This window comes from Parasteatoda tepidariorum, chromosome 6 (genome assembly GCF_982258835.1).
Source record: "Parasteatoda tepidariorum strain Cologne lab strain chromosome 6, Ptep-v5.0, whole genome shotgun sequence".
Lineage (NCBI taxonomy): Eukaryota > Metazoa > Arthropoda > Arachnida > Araneae > Theridiidae > Parasteatoda > Parasteatoda tepidariorum.
This window is the reverse complement of record NC_141760.1, coordinates 78,633,144-78,656,691: the sequence shown is the minus strand read 5'-3', so window position 1 is coordinate 78,656,691 and position 23,548 is coordinate 78,633,144. Positions and strand designations below refer to the sequence as shown.

The following is a 23,548-nucleotide window of genomic DNA, read 5'->3' as shown; positions in this document are numbered from 1 at the left end:
GCCTACACCTTGCAAAAAGAAATTTAAAGATTTTTAAATAACGTAAACTTCTATGGTAACAAAATAATGTCAACTTGCAAAGTAGTCATATAATTATTTCATTCATCGTATGTTTTAGACGATGTTATTTTTTCCCTTTTTTTCACACGAACTTTTATTCTAAGAAAATACAACGAATTCTCAAGCTACGAGAGCACAGTTTTAGATTAACTGGTCTTAATGAAAAATAATTTCAATGTTTACATAACTCTGAAAGCGTGAAAAATAGTCTAACTCTAATTATTTTTATCTTCTTAGAACTTAAAATTAAATTACAAAAGTTGCACAAGCTAAGATATATCATTGCAATATAAATTTCTTTCATGCATAGATAATTAGGTTATTTCAGCTATCCAAACTAAATTTATATCCCTAATTCTATGTGATGGGAATAAAATCCTACTCATTGAAAACTAGTTCTTATTTAAAAAATATATACATTTCTCACATACACTTAAAATCAATTTTTCCTTATAAAAGGAATTGATCTGACAGAAATCTCATATATTTCGTCACGCAACTTATAGTTTGACGCAGGGAAAATTTCTTCATCACAAAGTATTTTTCGATCTATATTACATTTTCGGTCAATATTATGTTATCTCGGATAGTTACAACAGAAAAAGTTTGTTTATCTGTTGCTCAGTGTTATATAAAATTTTTATCGGCACTCTTCTTACTTGAGTATTTAAAGAGTAATTTCTGTAGAACACTTAAGTTAAAAGCATTTTAGCATTATCAATTACTGTCTGACAAAATGTGGAAAAAAAGTATTTTGTGAATGACATTGAAGTTTTGGTCAAAATTATGTAAACTCTTATGTTTACATCAGAAATTAGTTTACTTATCTTTTGCTCATGATAACGTTATGTTTTCTCATCATCAGTATCGATAATTTCTTAAATTTTCAAAAGATGTATTACACAGAATTCTTAAGTTAAATGAGCATTTGTGTAAGAAATTATTCTTGACAAAATATAGGAGTTGTGCGATATGGATTAGGGTTAATTTATTTATTAAGCATCAGAAGAAACATAGTGGATTATTTTGCAGCAACCTGATAAGAACGTTACATTATCACCATCCCTTGTCTTAATAGTCTAGTGTGTGTAACCTTCTTGTGAGAATCCTTCAGAAATCTGTTTTTGACACAATTTTTCTATAATATTTAATACCTAGAATAGAATAAGAAAGTCATTTTGAATGCCATAGAAGACTAGGTCTTCCTTTACACTATCCTATCTTCCTCTTTCTCTAGCTCTTCAGATAATTTCACCATAAAATTCTGATTCTAGGTGCAACTGTCATGCATACAAAAAACTTGAACTCTCCACTTATGTCGACTTTATTTAGTAAAGAGAATTATAGCTTGTTTCATTCAAGACTTTAAATAATTTAGAATTGAATAGTTTTAATTAAACATTATTGCTCCTGATTTTTACTCCTTTAAATACAGTCCTCAGGACCTTTCGTCTAAAAGTTTAAAATATAGCATCTGCAATACTATTCAGCATGTTCAATAAAATATACTAAAAATAGTTTAAATTTATGTCATTGTAGCTAATTATTGTATTTCCTCTCGTCATTTTCATAAGGGTCCATTTTTTTAATTCGTCATGATGGTTTTTCTAATTTGTGTGAGTATGAAGCGGGTTTTAACATTTTTCTCAGATTTAATCCTGAGGATAACTGAGGGATTTTTTCACATATATTTTTTTTAACTTATTAATCTAACTTAACTGACAACTTTATAGTTGCAGATAAAAATACTGAATATTACTTTTTTACTATAAAATATTGGGATATATTTTTGCCGAGTTCAGTTCATTCTTAATAATCGTTCACTCTTAATAAGTAATTAGCAAACCGTAAAATTAAAACGCAACTAAGTGTCAAGGGAATAAGTAAATTTGTGAAAAAAAACATGATTTGTAATAACTTGCATGAAAATTTTATGAAGTCGATTTATGAAGTCAACTTATGAGTTCATTGAAATCGATTTACCACTTCATTATTTAACTTTTAATTTTCGATCAATATAATTATACTAGGGGGCAAAGCCCCCTGTTCGCTACCGCTCACCAACCCCGATGATTGCTTCGCAATAATTGTTTTTTCTTGCCAGAAAACAGTTTTTCTACTAAAATTAAAAATATTCACTTAATATCTATGTACTAAAAGGATTTCTGTTTACTTACGCTCTTGCGCCTCTACTTCCCACCTCCAAATATTACTATTTATTAGTATTATAAACATTTAGATCTCTTGGTGAACAGAAGTGATTTTTTAATTATCATTTTTTTTAAAATAACATTTATATTCCTAATACATTATATTGTTCAAACAAATTTGATGAGTTCACAACCATAATTTAAAATTTTCACTAATAAAAGCAGTACTGAAAAATAACTTTAAATTAGGGATACAAAAATATTTAAAGGAAAACAATACATTTACGACTTTTGTTAATTTTATGCTGATGACAACCTAAACAGTATGGAAATGAATGGGGGGAAACTGGATCCTACCACGTGATTTTCTGGCCAATAAAAATGCACCGACAACATTGGAAAACTGCGACACCATCATTAGAATTTTATATATAGTAAGAAAATCAGACATTATTGAATATGTTTTTTGCTATACTCTTAGTATAATAAATTCCATGCCAAATACAATTATTTAAATCAAAGTTTCATGCAGCCTGATGAACGGTGCAAAATAAAACATGTTTATATTAAAGTTGATCTAAATGAAACGAGAATCCAGTTTTAGGTACTACGATACTACGATTAGGTACTACGGTAATACGATCCAAATTAGCGCGTCATGTGTATTGCAAAAAATCGGACATTTCTAAGGTTTCAGGATGCTCAAAATAATGTAAAAATAAATGTATCTCCAAAACGTAGGATCAGATTTTAAATTAAATGCTAGATTTAATTCAAAATCTGATATAAAATTTAAATGTTTAAAATTTTATTAATATATAGTTTTAAATTCCCACTATTTCTACTGCAAATTTAATTTGAACTAAACGAAATTAAAATACAAAGTTTTGCATTAACTTTGTATAAAATGTTTCATAAAAGTTTCAGATTCCCTAAATTTTACACAAAGTAAAAATTCTGCTGAAATAGTTTATTCAATTTTATTATTAAAATCTAACGCATTGACTAATGTAAAAATGCATATTTAAATATCTCTACCAACCTCTATTAGTCTCCAAATATTATCATAAATGTTTCATATATTTTAATTCTTAATATTCATGTACTGAATGAAGAATACCACCATAGCAATTGCTAATTTTAGTAATCATAACTATCTAACTGTATTATCGTAATTTAATTAAGCTGGAAACATTTATAAGGTTTTCCTGGGAATATAAATTTGAAAGAATTATTCAAAGGTAATTTTCTTTTCAAATTATCTAGTCCGCGCAGTTTTCCTAATTCTAATTTATCCTATTTTATCCCGCGGTTTCCTGTGGGAACTGGGCAAAACTTAATTCAGTTCTTAGAAAAAACGCTAATACGCTGATTTAATACTCAATTAATTACACTGTCTTTCCAAAGTCTGGAATTGATAACCAAGCTCCCGCTGCTCATTAAAGATCCACTCATGTGAGGAAATAAAAGAATGTGTATTTTTTAGAGTCCCTCTAATTGCCTGAAATAGCACATATTTAATTTCCTGTTATGCTGGGAAATGCGTATTTTTTTATTTATAAAACAATGCAGAGATGCATAAATTGTCCTTTGAGGATCACATTTATACAATATAAGTAAATGGATTATTTTTATGTAAAGCTTTTATTTCAGTTTTTGAAGAATGAAAACGCTTTTTACGGCTTTCCTTTAAACCTTTCAAACGTACAAGGAATGCTTGTACGTACAAGGAATTTTATTATTAAACTGAAAAAGAAACAGCTTTATATCTATATTTGATTTGCCTCGTAACAAATTAAACAAAACTGATAAGAAAACTAGCTATGTAGTTTTTATGCGAATTTTAATAAAACGAAATAATTATCTAATATCCTTAATACAAACATCATTAATACATACCTATTTTGCAGATACAATTATAAAAATGTTTTGACAAAGCAAAATTATGTAATAAATTTCTGCATTTTATTAAGTTTTATTAAATTTCTATTATGTTTTATGGTTGGATTATTTCATTAATGCTGATAAAAATATTTTCTTTTTATCTTTAGATGATCTTGAACCTGATTTTGTGGATAGAATTGGAAATGTTACAGCGATCGTCGGTCAGGAAGTAGAGTTAAGCTGCGTAGTTGAAAATTTGGGATCATATAGAGTAAGTGGACAGAAATATACATTTATAGAAAATAGCATTAAAATAATTCTATATTTATTAATTTTTCAGTGACCAAATACTTTTCATGCAAACTATTATTTAAAAGAACTCTTTTGAAAATGGTTTCATGCAAAGCACATTCACTGCCATAATCCTATTGCAAACAAATGCAATCGACTAAATCAAGATATAAAAATAATTTCGAATCAGAGTATAAAAATGATTTAAGTAATTTGGTGAAATATTATCTTTTCTGAGGACGGTAATTGTTAAAATAACAAAACTATGTTACGATTAAAATTTTCGTTGCGTATTATTTAACTCAATAATTCTGAGAAATAAATGTAACTGTAACCTTCGAGTTTAATTCGAGTAAGATTTCGGCAATTTCTAGAATTTATTAAGACATCTTAATTTGTTAGCTATGCAATTATAAAACAAATATCATATTTCGTAAGTTGCAAAAGTGAGCAAAATATTGCTTTTAATTTATATGTTTATAATAAAAAATTTTATGCTTTATTTAAAAAAAACTAATTGAATTAAGTACACACATAGTATTCTATTTCAATGAAATTTTCTAATCTAAACCTTCGATTGCGTATTGTTTGTATAACCGTGTAAATTTTTCATGTTCGTATTACTCTCTTTACCATAAATTAATCTCTAGGTAAAATAATTGTATTTTAAACAGGGATATTGTTTCCTATTAGCATTACTATCTAATCAAAACGAAGAAAATAGTAGCTTACCTTTTTTGCAGGTAGCGTGGATAAGAGTGGAGAGTCAAACAATATTGTCCATTCATACACACGTTATCACAAGGAACTATAGGATATCTTTAAGACACAAAGATCTTCAGTATTGGAATTTACATATCATTAATGTTCAAGAATCGGACAGAGGAAGTTATATGTGTCAAATTAATACTGTTCCCATGAAAAAACAACTCGGTTATTTAGAAGTAGTAGGTAAGTTGTTAGTAGATATTATAAATCGATATTATTTTTTGGCATGTTTTTAATTTATTATGATAAGTCTGCAAAATGAAATTTTCGCGCAAATGCAATGCCGCCATCACTATTCCTGCCGCTACTTTACCGAACATACTTCTCATTTTTATAATTAAAAAACTAATAACTGGAACCTTTTTGCGCAAATGCAATGCCGCCATCTCTATTCCTGCTGCTACTTTACCGAGCATTCTTATCATTTTTATAACTAAAAAACTAATAATTGGAACCTCCTAGAAAAATGAAAAGAAATATACTATTGCCAAAATAATTTTGACGTGATTATGAACTTTTTTTCAGTTATTTTACGCTCCAAAGTTATCTTTGCGTTAGATAATTCAGTTAAGCGAAAACTTTCAGCATGGGAAATATACACTGAAGAGCCAAGAAAAACTGGTACAGGCATGTGTATGAAAATAAAGGGGTATGGAGCCAATCAAAGTACAGCTGTGCTATCGGCAACGCGTATATAAGGCAGCGAGTGTCCAGTACAGTTCTTAGATCGGTTACTGCTGCTACAATGCCAGGTCATACAGATTTAAGTGAGTTTGAACGTGGTGTCATAGTCGGCGCACGGGAGATGGGACATAGAAACTACGAGATAGCAATGAAATTTGGATTTTCACGTACGACAATTTCACGAATATACCGTAAGTATCGGAAATCCGGTAAAAAAAACAAATCTACGACATCGCTGGGATATTTGGGATGCCTTGCAACGTGATGTTCAGAAGATATCCCCACCCCCGCTTACTCCCACTGGTTTATGGACAGCCCTGCAGGATACATGGTGTCAATTATCTCCAGCACTACTTCACATATTGATCGAATCCATGCCACGTCGTGTTGCGGCACTTCTGCGTGCTCGCGGGGGTCCTACACAATATTAGGCAGGTATACCAGTTTTTTTGTCTCTTCAGTGTAGCATATAAGCAGACACGGAATATCTAAAAATGGACAAGATGCAAAATTTTGAATTTATTTTGGAGTAAATAAATCAATTGCATTCAATAATATGTATAATAATTTTCAAGTATTAAATCCAGTAAATTTAAATGCATTGTTGCTAAAGTCATATTAGAATAGAAGATTTTGTCACTTTTAATATAACATTTGAGGAGTAATTATAACAAGATGTCGTCTTCTTTATAAAAAAAGTGTAAATTGTTAATTTTTTTTATTTAAATTTGAAATTGATATCAACTAAAATTAAAATAAAGTCTAATATAACATTGTAAGAACTCGAGTATTAAACAAGATAGGTTTAAAAAAATAACTACCGGAACCAGAAACAAGATGTTTAGTCTTTAAAAGCAATAAATACAACAGGCATTAAACGTTCAGTTTATTGACAGTCAGAAAGTAAGTTATTCAAAAATATTTCACATTATATATTTAAGTAATTTTTTGTGGTATATAATGTATAGTATACAATATTTGGTATAAAGCATTTAGCATGTAATATTTAGTATATTATATTTAGTATAGAAAATTTTTTCTATAGTTATTATAGAAATGGTAACAAGCATCCTCATAAATAAACAGCGACAAGATAGGGGAAAAAATTAACATGAATTTATTCTATTTGTCGTCGAATTCCTAGTTGTTTTTGTATCATTACTTTTTCCTGCTTTTTCATATATTTTGCTACTACGGTTGCAATTTAGACTATTCTTCATCTATGATTTATCATTGACGGTGTTTCCTTCTTACCTACAAATTACAACAAAGCAAAACAGGACAATTTCACTTCATTTATTCAATCGGCAAAAACTAACACAAAACTAACTTTCTTAGAGTGAACATATTTTTTTTTGACGGATTGTGATTTCTGATCCTCAAAATATAGTAGGCAGGTCTGGGAAATATGATCCACATAGTTTGGTCTAGAGAGCGATCGGAAATTTGGACCCCTTAAAGTTATTTTTAATTTTTGCGTAATTCGCAGTATCTCGAGAACTGTTTAAGCGAATTAAAAATGTTTGTAAACAATTATACAATTTGTTTATCCAAATATAGTGATACACGAAATATAGTCAAGTAAAAAAATAAATTTTAATAAATATTGATTATTTTTTTTAGTATTTTATTAATAATAGTAAAAAAATTGAATTGTAAGGTAAGTTATTTTTTGCGTCATTTTAAAGTATGTAATTTTGCATGACAAAATACAAAGTTTTAGTGAAATTGGTTAAATAATTCCAAAGAAATAAAAAAAAATAAAATATTCATCTTTTTAACTATCATAAAATGCGACTATTCAGCATATTTGAGGTCACCCGCACTAACCATTAAGATTAAGTCCTAGAACGTAAAGATCCGATAATTAGATCAAAAATTATGTAGGGTTGTCCCTTTTTGTTGCACAGTACATGAATATGTGCGTTCCAACCTAAGATCGAGAGTACTTAAAAATGTAAACATATGAACACGCATGAACCTCCAAATTTGCAACAAAATCAGTGCTCAATATTACTCCTTAAGAGAACAAAAACCTTAAAGCAATATTTATGTACAAAATAATGATGGATTTACATGGTCACCCATGTTCAAAATAATGATAGATTACATGCCTTAATTTATAGAATTTCACTTTTAAAATGAAAGTCTGATAAATCTTTTAAAGTAATCGACTGTAAAGGAAACACAAAGACCAGTACATTCAAATTTATAGATACTGGGGATATATACAAAATTCATCACGTCGTCTGAGGCTGACATATGTCACAAAAACTTTTCCAATGATAGCAATAAAATATATCTGACTTGTCAGAAAAATAGACTTTTCCAGATAAATACGTTTTGTCGGTGAATAGCGTAAAGATGGCAAACAACTAGATAAGATTAGATATTCATGCCGATCGTTATACATTTTAGTTAAAAAAAAAAAAGCTATGAAACTTTGAGGTTTGGCATGTTTTGACCAACTAACGTTTTCCTTAAATACAGTTGAGGAAATAAGATATGTGCTTTTATTCTATTAGATATTTTCACTATATTTCTAATGTTTAGTTTCTTTTTTTAATTGAACAGTCTAATTTGATAAAAATCTAAAATATCTAAACAGTATAAAAGTACTTTTAATTTTCTGAATAATTTAGTTATATACATAATATAAAGCATAGATTGTAAGTAAAGTGCAAGTATTGTAAGCAAGACGCCTCTTCGTAACTTTTATTAAATATTGCTGTGTGCATATTACATAAAACGAAATTCAACAATAACATTACACATAATAACTGATGCATAAAATATGTACTATTTCACTGTGCAATAACATGATACATAAGTTTAAAAGGGATTCTAAATTTCCATAAGATTATAAGCATATGCGGCTACTTTTATCTGCAATCAGCTTACACTCATTTTTAATGTAAGACATTTCATAAATTGGAACTGCTTGAATAAAAATAGCTATCAGCTCTTAATTCTTAATATATATATTTTATAATAGTTATTGCAATTTAAAAAATACATTAATATTAGATGAGTTTACGCTCTCCTAAAGCTTTGAATATTGTTAATCCTAACTTTTCATTAGAATATATAAGGCATGCATTTTGCAGCATAGTACTCCCATAGCTATAAAATTCTAACTAAAATTTGTAAAACAAATACTATTTTGAAAACGCTTTAATGTGAAAATAGTGATTTTTTCCATGCTATTCTGAAGGAAAATAAAATATCATGGGAAACTCTGGGGAGCAATTTTTTTGTTTCATTTATAAAGATACATGATCTTTCCTTAATCAGGCTCTAAGTTTCAAATCTGAAACTAGTTTTGCTCCTGAAGCTGCAGAAATTTTAAAGGACTTTTTTAATCTATTTTTTTGTTGAAATATACAACTTTAAAAACGTTATTTACAACAGGGTATCATGTAGAGTTAAAAGGCACATCCTCAAGATTAAAATTGCATAAGTACCCATGCTGGAAATGCCATTTTCTAGGCGCTTGTCTAGCGTCTAGACGATGGCACTTTAAGAAAAAGATGAAGAAACAATTCGTTGTTGGGAAGCGATCCTAGCAGTGTACGATGGCGTTTTCGGGCATAGATTTCTATGCAGTTATAATCCAGATGATGTAGCCTAACTCACTAGGAAGTTTGTGGCGAGATTAATTCAATCTCTTTTTATATATAATGTTCTCAAACTTTTATATTTCGGCAAAAAATAAACTGCAAATATCATTTTAAGAAAATTGTAGCTTGGTGAGAGAAACTGAATGCAAATTTAAAATTAGAAGCGTTAAGGCATCTAAGGTCTGTTAAAAAATCTCATTCAGCAGAAAACAAAAACAAATGTTCTCCAGTGTAATTTATGAATTGCTAAGATGTGTAATACTACTTTAAAACTCCTATTAAAAAGCTCGAAGGTACGGAAATAGCAGATAAAATTTCAAGAATCATTTAGAAAATGTTCATAAAAACGTTTTTTATAAGAAATCGCAAAAAAACAGTTATATTTCTACAAAGTATTCGAGTTAAAAATAAATATTTAATGAAATATCTTAATAGTTAATGAGCAAGAAATTCGTTCAAGCTTTACACAGTGTGTTCTCGTGTAAATATATACCAATCAGCTCTCGTGTGCTGCTGGAAAATCAAAGCCCTTCTATTTTCAAGTTGGTGCGTGTTAAAGCAATAGGTAATCATTTATGTGTCAATCAAAGGTGTGAATGTCAGGATTCTCTGTGCCTTGTTGACATGTGGTTAACTAGGGAACTTAAATATTTGAGATAAGTTAATTAATGTTGAACGTTTTAGTCGATAGGTAGACATTAACTGGAAATAAGGTTTGATATTTTAGAGAGGAATGCAGAAAAGAAATTTTTTTTTTAAATTATTATTCTATTTTGCAGTAAATATTGAGGAATTTTATCTATTAATTTATATTTTGATTACTTTAAAATATATTAAAAGAATCACACAATTGAAATAAGGGAATTTATGTAGAACGTTTCAGATAATTGGTCTATGGATATGGTTTGAGGTTTTAGGAAGGAATGTAGTAAATAATTAATATTTCAGTAATTATTGCTCTAATTTGCGCAAAACATCTATGACTTTTATTAATTAATTTATAATTTAAGAACTTTAAAGTATACTTTTAGGATCGTATAATTGAGATTAGTTAATTTATGTCGAACGATTTAGCTAGTTGGTCAAGAGATATGGCTGGAAGTTTCAAAGTGGAATATAGTAAATATATTTTCTTTTTAAATGCATTTTTGTTTTTCGCAAAATATTTTTAACTTTTATTTATTAGTTTGTAGTTTGAGTGCTTAAAATATTTCGCACAAATCCTTTAAGTGAGTATAGTCAATTCAGATAGAAACATTTTAGTAATTAGCGAATATATTTTTTGGGTGAAAGGACAAACGTTTCAGAGATGGAGGTGAGAAATAATTATTTTTTTAATTATTATTTCATTTTGGGTGAAATATTTACTATGACTTTCATTAATTAATTTGTAATTTCATCGCTTAGAAATATTTTATGCAAATTATTTCTTCTAAAGCGTATTGTATACATCGGTATGCACGCGCATTATAACAATTTATTTGTTTATGCAAACATGACTTATTTATATTATGTATTTCAAAGAAAAAATACATAGAATTAAGTTTTAATAAATAGTTTTCTTTTTCTTTAGTTTCTAGAAAAATATACTTATTAACTATTATAAAACGAAATTCGTCTAACTTTTTTTATTACATTTCATAACATGCATCATTTTGTTTACTTCCTGCTATTCCAAAAAGTTTTATTTCTTTTTCAACTGACAAATATAATAATATACGAAATAGTTTATTAAATAGAAATCGGTTATTAAATAAACGGACAAATCATGCTTTGATCAATTAACTGGTTTACTAAAAACATGTAGAATTAAGATTAGTACATATTCATGTTCAGTTAAGGTAATAATGTCAAATTGTAATTATAATTTACATTTATCGTCAGATAATTTTTCATTGTTTATTTGATTATTTTTCATTAGCGACTTAAAATGATTAATTGTAATCATTTTCTTTAAATGTCAAAAATATTAGTTCCAAACTTTTGACTTATCTTCAAATGTCAAAATTTCCACTAATTTCTCATGTGTCTACCAATCATTGTACTTTCTTAAATGCTTATTCATCTATGCCACTTGCACACAAATCCAACATCTCGTTTATTTTACCTTGTAAAAAGCAGCTTTATTAATTGTGACAGAACAATTTATTTCAATGATTGCTGTCACTACAGATATTCCTTTGTAAAAATAGTTTTTCTTTCGCTAGAATAAACATTTCTATTCAATTTATTATTGATTTCGTTTCAACGGAAAATATATTTTTACTTACTTCGGAAATAATTGTCATGAAGCTTTTACTTTTTCTTGAACGAAGTTTTAACTTCAGATTAAAATGTCTTGTTACTGAAAAAGATGTTTCTCAACGCATGTCAACTTTTATATTTCGTTTGTCATTGTTGCTAAATTAATAAGAAAGAAATATAAGTTATAGCCTTTTTTCAGTCTTTGTTGCAGAATTGTTGTCGAATAATCTACGTAGTTTTAAAAATAGCTTGAAAATTTGATTTGCTTTATCTTTAAAGATGTTCTTTAAAGATGTTCATTTTGAAACTGACCAATTTTATTATTTTGGTAAATATATATGTTTCCTGGTGTAAGAACGCGTAAACTAAAAGTTTCTTTGGAATGAGTTAAATGTAAGATAAATTTAAATAAAACAATATCTATATCAAATTTAATTTATTACCGTATTACAGACATAATTTGAACTCTTAATATATTTTAATACGACTGAAATATTTTTATTTATTGAAAATTAGTTTTAAATGTCAATTTTAAATATTTGAGAACCTACAAGTTACAACGATATTTATTCATTCTTTCACATTTGTCAACTTTCATATTGTCATTGTTGCCGTTTGCCATTGTTGCTAAACTTTTAAATGAAAACATATTGAAAAACTAAGCAATTTTAATAGTGCTTTGCTTCACAACTTGATTCGATTAATTTTAAAGAATGTTTTTCATTTTAAAACAGAGTATTTTATTTTTTTGGCAATTAAAATAATTTTTTTGGGGGGAATTGCACTTAAACTAAAATTTTCCTGAAAATATAAAACATAGTAAGTTTAATTTACATTAAATAAAATAGTATCTGAGTTGTTTATTATTATAAGATTCTTATTTTCATTGCATTATACTAATGTTTTAATGTGTAATGACGGTTTGATTATACTAATATATTTTTAATTGAAAAAATCTTCCATGTGTTATTGATTTAAATAGGTAATGTTTTTTTTTTAGTTTTTAGGTGGACAGAACAATTTAAAATTTTTCCTAAAGTACCGCAAACTTGCGTGAGAAGCTTTAAGTAAATACTTCGAAGCACAAATAAGTTAAATTTGTACTTAACCATACAACTTCAAAAAATATGGTAAAAAATTTTAGATGGCTCAAAATAGATGCCCTTTATTAATACAAATTAATAAGTGAACAGTGAAAACAAGAAATATTTGATAAGAGAAACACTATGTTGCCAGTGAAAAAAAATCATAAAATATCAAAGTGAAATTACAGAGCAAGAAAGACGTCGGTAAGCAAGAGTTGTAACTCAGTCCGAAAATGGCAAATCAGGACACGTACATTTCAGGTGAAACTGTTTCGACGTCTGCAACGGGAACATTTTCCCTTCTTCTCATCCCAACTCATCTTGATATTTTGGAATCTTGCTTTATTCATTTGATTGCTCATTCCCTTGTCAATGTCGTCTCTTTCTCCATGGCTTTTAGTTCCAACTGGAAATGTGTCCTGCCTGCATTGCAGTTTACAGACAATGTTGATCCCCTTCCTACTATATTTTTTATTCGAGTTTTGTATTACACTTTTACTTCCAACCGGAAATTTGTTCTGCCTTGCATTGCTTTTTTCATTATTTTATCCCACTCCAGCGTCTCATTATTTTTTCAAATATGTTTTATTCTTACTATTCGCGCTCAGAATGATTTAAAAGAAACTATAAACATGTCAACTCTTTCTATTTAAGTTTTTGTAGCGAATGAAGTTTTACCACTAACAATTATCACTTACCGCCTATGCTTCTTGGTATTACTTTCAAGTTAAGTGTACCTGAAAATAAGACTTGGGAAAATGTGAAATCAGGTGGAATCTGGGATTAGTTGAGAAGATTATTCTACCGTTTTTTTCTCCCAAGTAAAACATGGAACTTATTTTTTAATAATTAGGTAAAAAATATTTTGTAACTACAGTGAAACCTCTCGGAAGCGACCACTTCTCTGTTCCACAGTAAAACGGTCGTTAATGGAAGTTGGTTGTTCTCAGATGTTATCTTGACCTCAAAATGTTATAGAAGATACCTGATTTCTCGTTAGAAATTTTAATTTTATTCATTGTCTCTTTCTTGGAGCTAAAATGCAACTTGTGTTGGCGTAGTGAAAACTGGATCGATGAATAAAATTTAACCTCATTAAAAATGATCCCTTTTGATGTAATTAAAATTAAAACCAAATTTACCAATTATGAATGATAGAACTATTTTAAATAAATAACATATTTATGTTTCTTTTAAAATTGCATTTAATTTTATCGCATAAAAATCAGTTAGCTTTAAAAAATGAGAAGTTTGTTTGTTGGAATGTTTGTCTTCTAAAATAACTTATTTTTCGAATTTAATTATAAACTCTGAAAATAAATCATTGATAACATTGTTTTTAGTGTACTCGTCCTGCAACATGAGGTTGTAGATCTCTTTCAGAGATTGTCAAAAAGAGCAATGTAAATGAGGACCTCACTCAAATATTTTGAATACATTTTAATTAACTTATTTGTCCTGTTAATAGTTTTTGTTTTGATATTTTTTTGAGATTCATTATTTAACCTATTCTGCATTTGGTGCAGAGATTTTACCGGTCATTGGGAGAGGTCTTAACAGCCTCTCTTAAAGGTTTCCTTTATCACAAATTCTGGAAAGAATTCCCTGCCTCCCTAAAGTGGTCGTAAATAGATGAGGTCGCTGCGTAGAGGTCGTCTTTCCTGAAGATTTCACAGCATATATCTATCAAAATGTGAATATATAAAATAGTTATATTACTTTTTTTTAAAAAAAAGAATGTAATTTTATCATGTATTGATTATGTTGGAAGCAGTCTTAAATGAATTTCATTTCAATCATTATTTTTGTTATTATATTGATAAAATAATGAAATTACAGTTGTTGTAATATTTTTTTTAATAAAACTTAATTTTTAGTGCCTCCACAGTTCGTTCGTTCAGAGCGAACGACAGAAGTATTAGCTCATGAAGGAACAAATGTCACAATGACGTGTTTTGTTAAAGGATATCCTACACCAAAAGTCACGTGGCATAGGGAGGACGGAAAAAATTTTGATGCAGGATTAGCTAATCCTATCATTCAACGTAAGGAGCTCTTAAATATTTGTTAAATTACATTCATTGGTTTCAGAAATAATTTTATAAGAATGCGTCTTTTTCAACTATTTTTGTATATTTGCAAGGTAAAAAATCAACTATTTTGCAAACTGTAACCATAATGCAAAAGGTTAATGATAATTTTTTTTTTCAAACTCAACTCTTTCAAAAGCGGTCACAGTGCTTACGATCTTTTAAATGATCATTTGTCGTTGCTAATCACAGATAAATGTTTGATTTTTGATTAATGTTGAAAACATGTTCGACAAAAATCGCAATAATATACGTAGTAATCGTTATTAATATCCTTCCAGGCAAAACGAGACTTTTATTGAAGCTTTTTAAATTTCAGACAATTTATTAACATTCCTCGTAAAACAAGGAACTAGTGAGGATTAAAAACTTTAACATAAATCTGTATCAGTTTAGCAAACTAATGTCAATTTGACACAAAATATTTGTATCCTAAATGCATGGATTATGAATTTTAAAGATGTATTTTAGTTAAATATTGCTCCTTTAAACATAAATTTCATAATAAATTGATAATCTCTAAGTATAAGCTGTGAAAATTCTTTTTTTTTTAATTTTTAATTAATTTTAACACTAACAAAAACTCACATCATGAACTAAAAATATTAACATTTTAAATATCATAATATATATTCCTTGAGTGCGATGACTGAATTATTATAATAATTATCTTTGAATAATAATTATTTGCTTTAAATTAATAAAAGAACTTAAAAATAAAATATAATTTATGTTTTTTGACATTCATAAGGGTGTATTCAAATTAACAAAAGTGTACTCTTCAAAAATTATCAATTATCATAAAGTTTGCATTACCAAAATTTTTTTTAAATTAATTTAAATGGGTCACATAAGCATATTTTTAGACCTAGTTACGTATTTTATAATATTCAATATTCAATCATTAATTTTACAGCTATGCTTGCATAGAGGTTCAGTTATTGAAAGAATTACTTTTTTTTTGTCTTTTAGAAAGCACATTTGAAGGAGAACGTTTATTAATAAATAAAGTAAGTCGACTTCATATGGGAACATATGTTTGCACAGCAGACAATGGAGTGCCTCCATCTGTATCAAGAAGAACACAGTTATATGTAAATTGTACGTATTTTGTAGCAATTTTGAGAATCTCAAATTCTGCAATATTTTTATATATAATATTCTCATATAAAAGATTAAACTATTTGTGAGGGTTTTCAACCACAATTTAAACTATAAGAAATTATATTTCGCATGTAATAAATTATTATTGAACAATAATTATTTTAGTAAAAAAGGGAAAATCTAGTAGTATCCAGCATTTTTTTGTCCACTAAAAAGTTAAATTTGCTCCATTACACTGAGAAAAAAAATTTCCTCTTTTCGTATGAGATTCTTTTTAACGGATCTGCAATCTGTTTCTCTCTTTCTAAGCAATAATAATAATGTTATTCAAAAATTTAATAGTACATAGATTAAAAAATTTTACAATTGGCGTTAAGCAGTTGACTGAGTTTTTGCTCTGAGACTATCAATGTTTAACTCCATAGCTTTATAAGCTTGATTCTTTTCAAAAAGTCAAGTGAACTTTTTTAGATTAAATCAGCCTTTGGGGACGACTTTTTCATGGAATTAATCCACTTTTGCGTTCTATGCAGATGGAAATCACGAACACCACCCATAATTTGCCCCGCAGCATGGGGATTCTTACTCATGATCCGTCAATAGCTGAGTTTATTTTATGCCAGCATTGTGCCCAACCCCTGACGTGTGCAAATTCGAACCAGGTTTATTTCATTGGAAGACAAACGCTCTATACCCTGAGCCACCAAGACACAATAATAGATACTTTTATTTATTACTTAATATTAATATTTCAAAATACATGACTTTATCAGCTTATATGCTATAAAGTTAAAATTAGTAACGAATTTGATGTCCATTTTCTACACTGTCTCGTCAATATATGTTTAAACCAAAATGTAGTCATTTTTCCTTATTTACTACAGAAAAATTTATATATAATAATATTAAAATTTTTATGCCTCAATAAGCACTCATGTGTTGCAAACTTTTTCAGTTCCGCCAATGTTATGGATTCCTAATCAGCTGTTTGTAGGTAAAATAGGAGACAATATCACTCTTGAATGCCTCGTAGAAGCTTTTCCAAAATCTCTAAACTATTGGACAAGACACGAGGATGATCAATTAGTAAACTCAGGAAATCACTTTATAACTACAATTCAAGAAAGTACTTATAAAATGCACATGAGACTTACAATAGTAAAACTGAGAGCAGAAGACTTTGGAAAATACACATGTTTAGCCAAGAATTCCATAGGTTCCACATCAGGTGTCATAAGGATAAATGGTACAAGTAAGCAAAATTTTTAAATATATCTTCAAAAAGAAACGAAATCCATGCATAGATTTTAGTTTAAAAACAATACTTTGAAACTTTATAATAAATAAAAAATAGATATCTACGTTGTGTGGTAACTACGACAAATTATGAAATAGATAAATTTAACATAGAAATTCAAGTACATAATTTTAAATTAATATTTTGAAACAGCAAAAAGTTGATTTACAATTACAATACAATTAATGGTTATCGTGCCCTATTTTCTTAAAAAAATAGGGATTAAAGATTTTAATTTCAGCTGGAAATTATACATATTTTGAAGGCTTTTAGCTTACTTAAAAGCAACTTAAAATACTATAACAATTACATTTTTTATATTTAAAAATGTTTACGATATTTATTCTCTGCAATAAAAATTAAATTCGATATAAATTTTATGCTTAAATTATCCATGAATTAATAATAAAATAAAAAAATATTCATGTGCGTATTGATTGAAGAAGCAAACAAATAAAGAAATTGGCGAAGATACTGCTCTATAACTTGGAAAAGATACTGCTCTATAACTTGAGACCAAATTTGTAAATGCTTTAAAATTCGGTTAATTTCTCACGATACCCTAGAGTATGGCATAAGAACCATTTTTTCAATTGTATTTATTTTTTAGTTTTGATTTTTATACTGCATTGAAAGAACCATACTTTTGAAAACCAGAATTTCAGGTATATGGTTATTATATTACTAAAAAAAAATGCCAAATTAAATGTTTGAATAATGCTTATTTTGTCTCAATTAACCGGAATTACGCATTTTTGTAAATTTATCTTTTATTTACTTATTTTTTACTCATTTTTTTACCAGAAATGTCATACAGTGCGACAATTTACAAATAATTTTACTCCATGACTATATTTACGGTTTCCATCATTAATGTAAAATCTAAAAATTTTACTACACGTTTCATAACACTCATGAGTTAAAATTGTTTAAAACTTATGCACAATTTGAAAGTTACTGATAGAATCAATTTTATGTGAATTTAATTCCTACATTCGCGTGCGTAGTCTCAGACCTTATTTCTTTAGATAATCTTTAGATAATTAGGATATTTTTTTATTTAAAAAACGATTATTCCTTCGCTTTAGAATCATGCAAAGCTATATTTCTGCAGTTTACTTTGAGGAAAAATACGTAATTAAAACATACATCATTATTCTGTACTCATGGAAATATGTTTATCCTGAATTATTAAATATTTACCTGTAACATTACTCCACCCGTTTCAAACTCGTATAATATTGATTCATTTTACCTTCGTTAGTGTAGAGTAAGCAAGGTCACAAACAGAATGTTATTATATTTTCACTCCTATGGTTTATCCTTAGTATAGAATGGTTTGCCGATATTTGTAGTTAATTTCGAATAACTCATGTTTCAGTCTCTGTTCACCTGCATTTTGAAACCTGTCTAAATTTGTTAATTTACTCTCATTGTATGCAGAACTTCTTTATAAATACGCCTGCGAAACATATTTAATGTTTGTAATTCGGAGAAAATTCTGCGTAAAATAGCTTTTTAAACAAATTTTTCACATTAAAAATCATAATTTTTATTCGCCTATCATTTCCTTAGTTTTTTTTAAAACATGACGTTTTTTTAGAAATGTTTATTTGTAGAATGTAATTGGTTGCTAATACATGTAATTAATTTCAAATAACTCATGTTTCAGTCTCTATTCACTTTCATTTTGAAGCCTGTCTAATTTAATTAATTTGCTCTCATTGCATGCAGAACTTATTCATTAATAAACCTGAAAAATATATTCCATGTTTATAATTAAGAAAACATAAAAAAAACTTATTAAATTAGAAGAACAATTAAAAAAAAATAAATGTTTAATTGTCTAATATATCTTAGTTTTTGATAAAAGTTGGACAGGTGGCTATTATCTGGCTCAATCTTGAATGGCTATTATTCTTGTAATAATTTCATATAAAATGAAATACTACAAAAATAAACCTGTTTGATGTATAATGCAAACTTAATGCATGTTTTTAATTATTTTTCTTAAAAAAATTGGGGTTTGTTTTAAAAAATATGTTTAAGAAAAAAATGTTAAGGATTCATGTCTGTATGACAACAATTGTAATATGGCAACAGTGCTCTTTGAATATCGCTAAAATTATATGAATAAGAGAAAAATTTGCGTAATGATATGTAATATATTATTTTACATATATATTCGTGAAAAAATATGTGAATTATACTTTTTTGTATCAAATTATATGAATTTTTTGAAACGTAATGATGAACTAATTTTATCGTTTTTCGAGGTATGGAATTCATATACGTGGTATTTAAATGACATAACAGAAAGAGACTGGCTCAAAAATTAAAATCAAATAATCTATTGAGTAATTTGGAAAAATTTTTAAAACTTCAAATTTACATTTTCATAGGGCATAGCACTCCTGTATAGAGAGCACAATGTTTTCATTAATAATTTTTTTTAGTTTTTTAAGAATTCATCTAATTTCAAACTTTATAATTTTTAGATAATTAATTTCTGATATAATATTTTGTTCGGTTTCACTTTTTCTGTATTGAATCATTTTACTTATATTATTTTAGGTTTTTTTAAAATTTAATTTTAATAATATTCAAATTTGTTTACCGTATCAAGTTATTGGACCATTAAATTATTCCCAAAGGCTGTCCCATTAGACTATTATACTTTCATTGCTGGTGTGAACTGTAGATAATTCAATGGCTTAATTTAGACTATTTAGAACCAATGACACATAAAATTGAATATGAACTAAGTTTTTCTTAAGACCCGTTTAACATGTGCTCCATTAGTTTCACGGTGCATATCTAACCGAAAAGCAAATTCCTTCCAATTTCTTATTAACTAGTTTGAAGTGAGTCAGAATTTTTTAGGTGAATGTTTATGTCCCACTGGGGATCACTATTAAACTTTCAACGAAGGGAACCTTGGTCTAAATTTGCATTGTTGTTTAACAAAACTCAAAATTCTTCACAATGAGAGTTACCATTCTGCGTAAACAACAAAACAGTGCACAAAAAAGTTTTTTTCGAAAATTGCTGGGAGAATTGGTGTTTCAGTCAGGAGTATACTAGATAACTTATGATACAAATGGATATTAATGATTTATTTATTTAAATTGTCTCTAAAACTTTTTTATGTAATTCAAGCATTTCAAAATTTAAATTTGTTTATAATCCCTAAAAATATAAAATTTCGTCCTAATCCCAACATTCTTATCTGTGAAAGATTCTTAGTTATAGTCAATTAAATAGAATATAATGACACCGTGATAACACCAAAACTTCTGAAAATGTTGATTGTTTAAGTCTTTATTTATTGTGAGGAAGCTACGAACCTAACATGTTTGTAAAGAAGAATAAAAAATAGCTTATGTTATAACTTTTTTGAATTGTAAATTCCATCATAGTTAATTTCAAAATGTTCTTTTAGAGATTCAAGTATGTAACTATACAGCTTAATGAAATATTTCTAGTTTATTGTAATTATATTAAAAATAAATTCGCAACCATTGTTGAATGAAGAAACGAAGCCTTGCATTTTGGTTCAAGGAACCGGATGATTTTATTTCCAAATCAAATCATTTTTATCAAACAATTTGTTTTAAGGCTTATTCAAAAATATTTTTTCTAACAAAATACGAATATTTTATATTATAAAAATTTTATAACGAATATTACATAATGTTATTTATATAATATAAATTACATGTAAAAATTTTATATCATTATTATATAATAAATATGTAACAAATATTTCAATACATCTGGGGGTACTGGATTGGAGATCCATCGTTCTCTGATTCAGGTCAAGATTACGATTTGTGAAGGAATGAGTGGATGCATGAATGGTTCCTCCCTATAAGCGGGTGCAACGTATGGTGCGGCAGAAGTCGAATTCTTAGGTGACGCCACTGGAAAACAAGAACAATCGCACCCCCTCTGCCGAAACAGGCATACGTCAACATCAACGTAATGAAAGATGTATAAAAACATACAGATCAAAGCATATAATCAAAAAGAATAGCCAAGGTTTAATATATATATACTTGTATATATATATATATATATATATATATATATATATATATATATATATATATATATATATATATATATATATATATATATATATATATATATATATATATATGATTTATTCAGTTTTTTCTTAATAATTTTCTTACATTATAAATGAAATACATATTAAAGACGTATGGATGATAAAATAAACATGAAATATTATATGTAGAAATAAGATTTACCAAATTAGTTTTAAAAAAAATATTTAATTTTGCTTAGCATTTTTTAAAATTTATTTGTGCCTTTACTACGTAATATTAATCTGTTCCGTTTTTATAACTAATTGAGTTATCAATTAGTGCTGCTTGCAAAATATGCAGAAATACATCAACATAATTTACAAGATTATATTCCTGCATATATTACAATATTCAGAATTGTATCTCCAACGTCACTCCCGAAAACAGTTGCTATGACATCGATAGAGTACACTGTAAGAAATTCTAATCAAATTACGGTAAACCGTGTATGCTCTGAGTGCCGATACTTTAACTCCAAAATCTAATTTAATCGAAAGATGATGATGAACAAAATGTCTGAAATCCGTAGTTTTTTGCAGTGGTAATTACCGCAAAATCAATAAATCCCTCTATTTAAACAAATAATAATGCAATAAATGCTGTAAAATATTTTACGGTAAAAATGATTTTTACTGATGATGCATCTTAAGTATATTATGACGTAATTTGATCCGGAATTTTCTACAGTATACACCAACTATAAGGCAACATTTTAATATATAAAGAAGATGATTTGATTGTTTCAATATTTATATTATGTCGAAAACTACATTACTCCTATACCCTTAGAAAATAGATAATTTAATCTTCCTTTGTCTATTAATTGTTATATAATTTATAATAATGATTACTTTTTATATTATTTATAAAATTTTTATATAATTTAATAATTTTTCAGACGAAAGAATCATTTTGCGAAATGTTGTGCATTTTATAAATATGAAAATCATAGTATGTCTATTTCGTTTATAGAATTTGACATGCCTGTCTTTTTTTTTACAAATCAATAAAATAATTTTTCTGACACATTCTGACTCTATAGCTATAAACGTAATAGTGAATCATAAGGAACTGAAATTAAAAAATAGCCTCAAATAAATCTCTGGAATATTACCTTTTCATTTTTGTTTGCATTTTTTTCATATAAAGAATTGATTCCTAAACTTTTTTTAAGAATAAGGAATGTTAAATAACAAAATAAAAAAAACGAGCATAAACAATGATGATCTGTTGAGCATTTTTCACGTACCTAAAATTGACATGTTACTCTAAGCCTTTTGCTTTGAAGAGTCTAAAAAGACAAATGTTATCTCTAACTTTTTTTTGTTGTAACTACTACATATTGCAGGAAAATATGATTAAACGTATAAGTAAAAGCATTATTTGAGTAAATTAAAATAAAATAAAAAAATCATTGAAATTAATGTAGATAAAAGAAACAAATGAAGTTATTATTAGCTTAAAACAGAAAATGGTTATGATGCTGAAAATTCCATGTTTTACTTGAAATTAATTACGGAAAAATATAAATATTAAAATTTGGAATAAAAAAATGGAAAATGAATCACTTTGAGAGCATTTCAGAATTCAGTTTTAATTTTCTCTTTTTGCATAAAGGGAAGCTGAAAAACATTTAGCAACGCGAAAGAATTTTTAACACTCATGTTGTTTATAATTTTGTTGATTTAAATTATAAATACATGGATTAATCTGCATTTCTTTGTACCTAACTTGTCGAAAAAAGACGCATTTATTTATTTTCCCTTATTTAATGCGAAACATGTTGTCTTAAAGCGTAATCTGAACATATTCACAGGCAAAATATATAATGCATAGATATTTTGATTTCTTATTCATTTAATAAATTCGAAAAAAATTGTTTTTGTATCAAATACGATTAATTTTAGAAAAATTAGATTAAACCTGAATATTGTGGTTTCGTTTCATAAGAAAGTTCTACGAGCTAATTGAGTTAGTTTGCTCTGAAAATATGTTGGAAAATGCTTTATAACATTAAATTTAACATTATACCTATTTTTCTTTAACCTTGAAGTATTATTTATTAAACAAAATTTATGCTTCATTGCGTCTCTCGAATACAGTTGCTTCAGTATGAACTCCACGAGCAAGATGTTTAGCTTCGCTTTTATTTTGAGCTT

At 27.4% G+C, this 23,548-nt stretch overlaps 1 protein-coding gene across 3 annotated transcripts in view; it reads left to right on the top strand.

The window, feature by feature from the left end:
* LOC107441269 (lachesin) overlaps window positions 1–23,548 on the top strand; it is a 207,653-nt gene that overhangs the window by 156,029 nt on the left and 28,076 nt on the right. For 2 of the 3 annotated variants that reach the window (XM_043039280.3, XM_043039282.3), the window contains exons 2-6: window positions 4,262–4,365; window positions 5,129–5,336; window positions 14,664–14,831; window positions 15,849–15,977; window positions 16,936–17,232. In XM_043039280.3, coding sequence (XP_042895214.2) covers window positions 4,262–4,365; window positions 5,129–5,336; window positions 14,664–14,831; window positions 15,849–15,977; window positions 16,936–17,232 — 906 coding nt within the window. The remainder of the gene's footprint in view (window positions 1–4,261; window positions 4,366–5,128; window positions 5,337–14,663; window positions 14,832–15,848; window positions 15,978–16,935; window positions 17,233–23,548) is intronic. The other variant, XM_087166071.1, reaches the window with a different exon arrangement.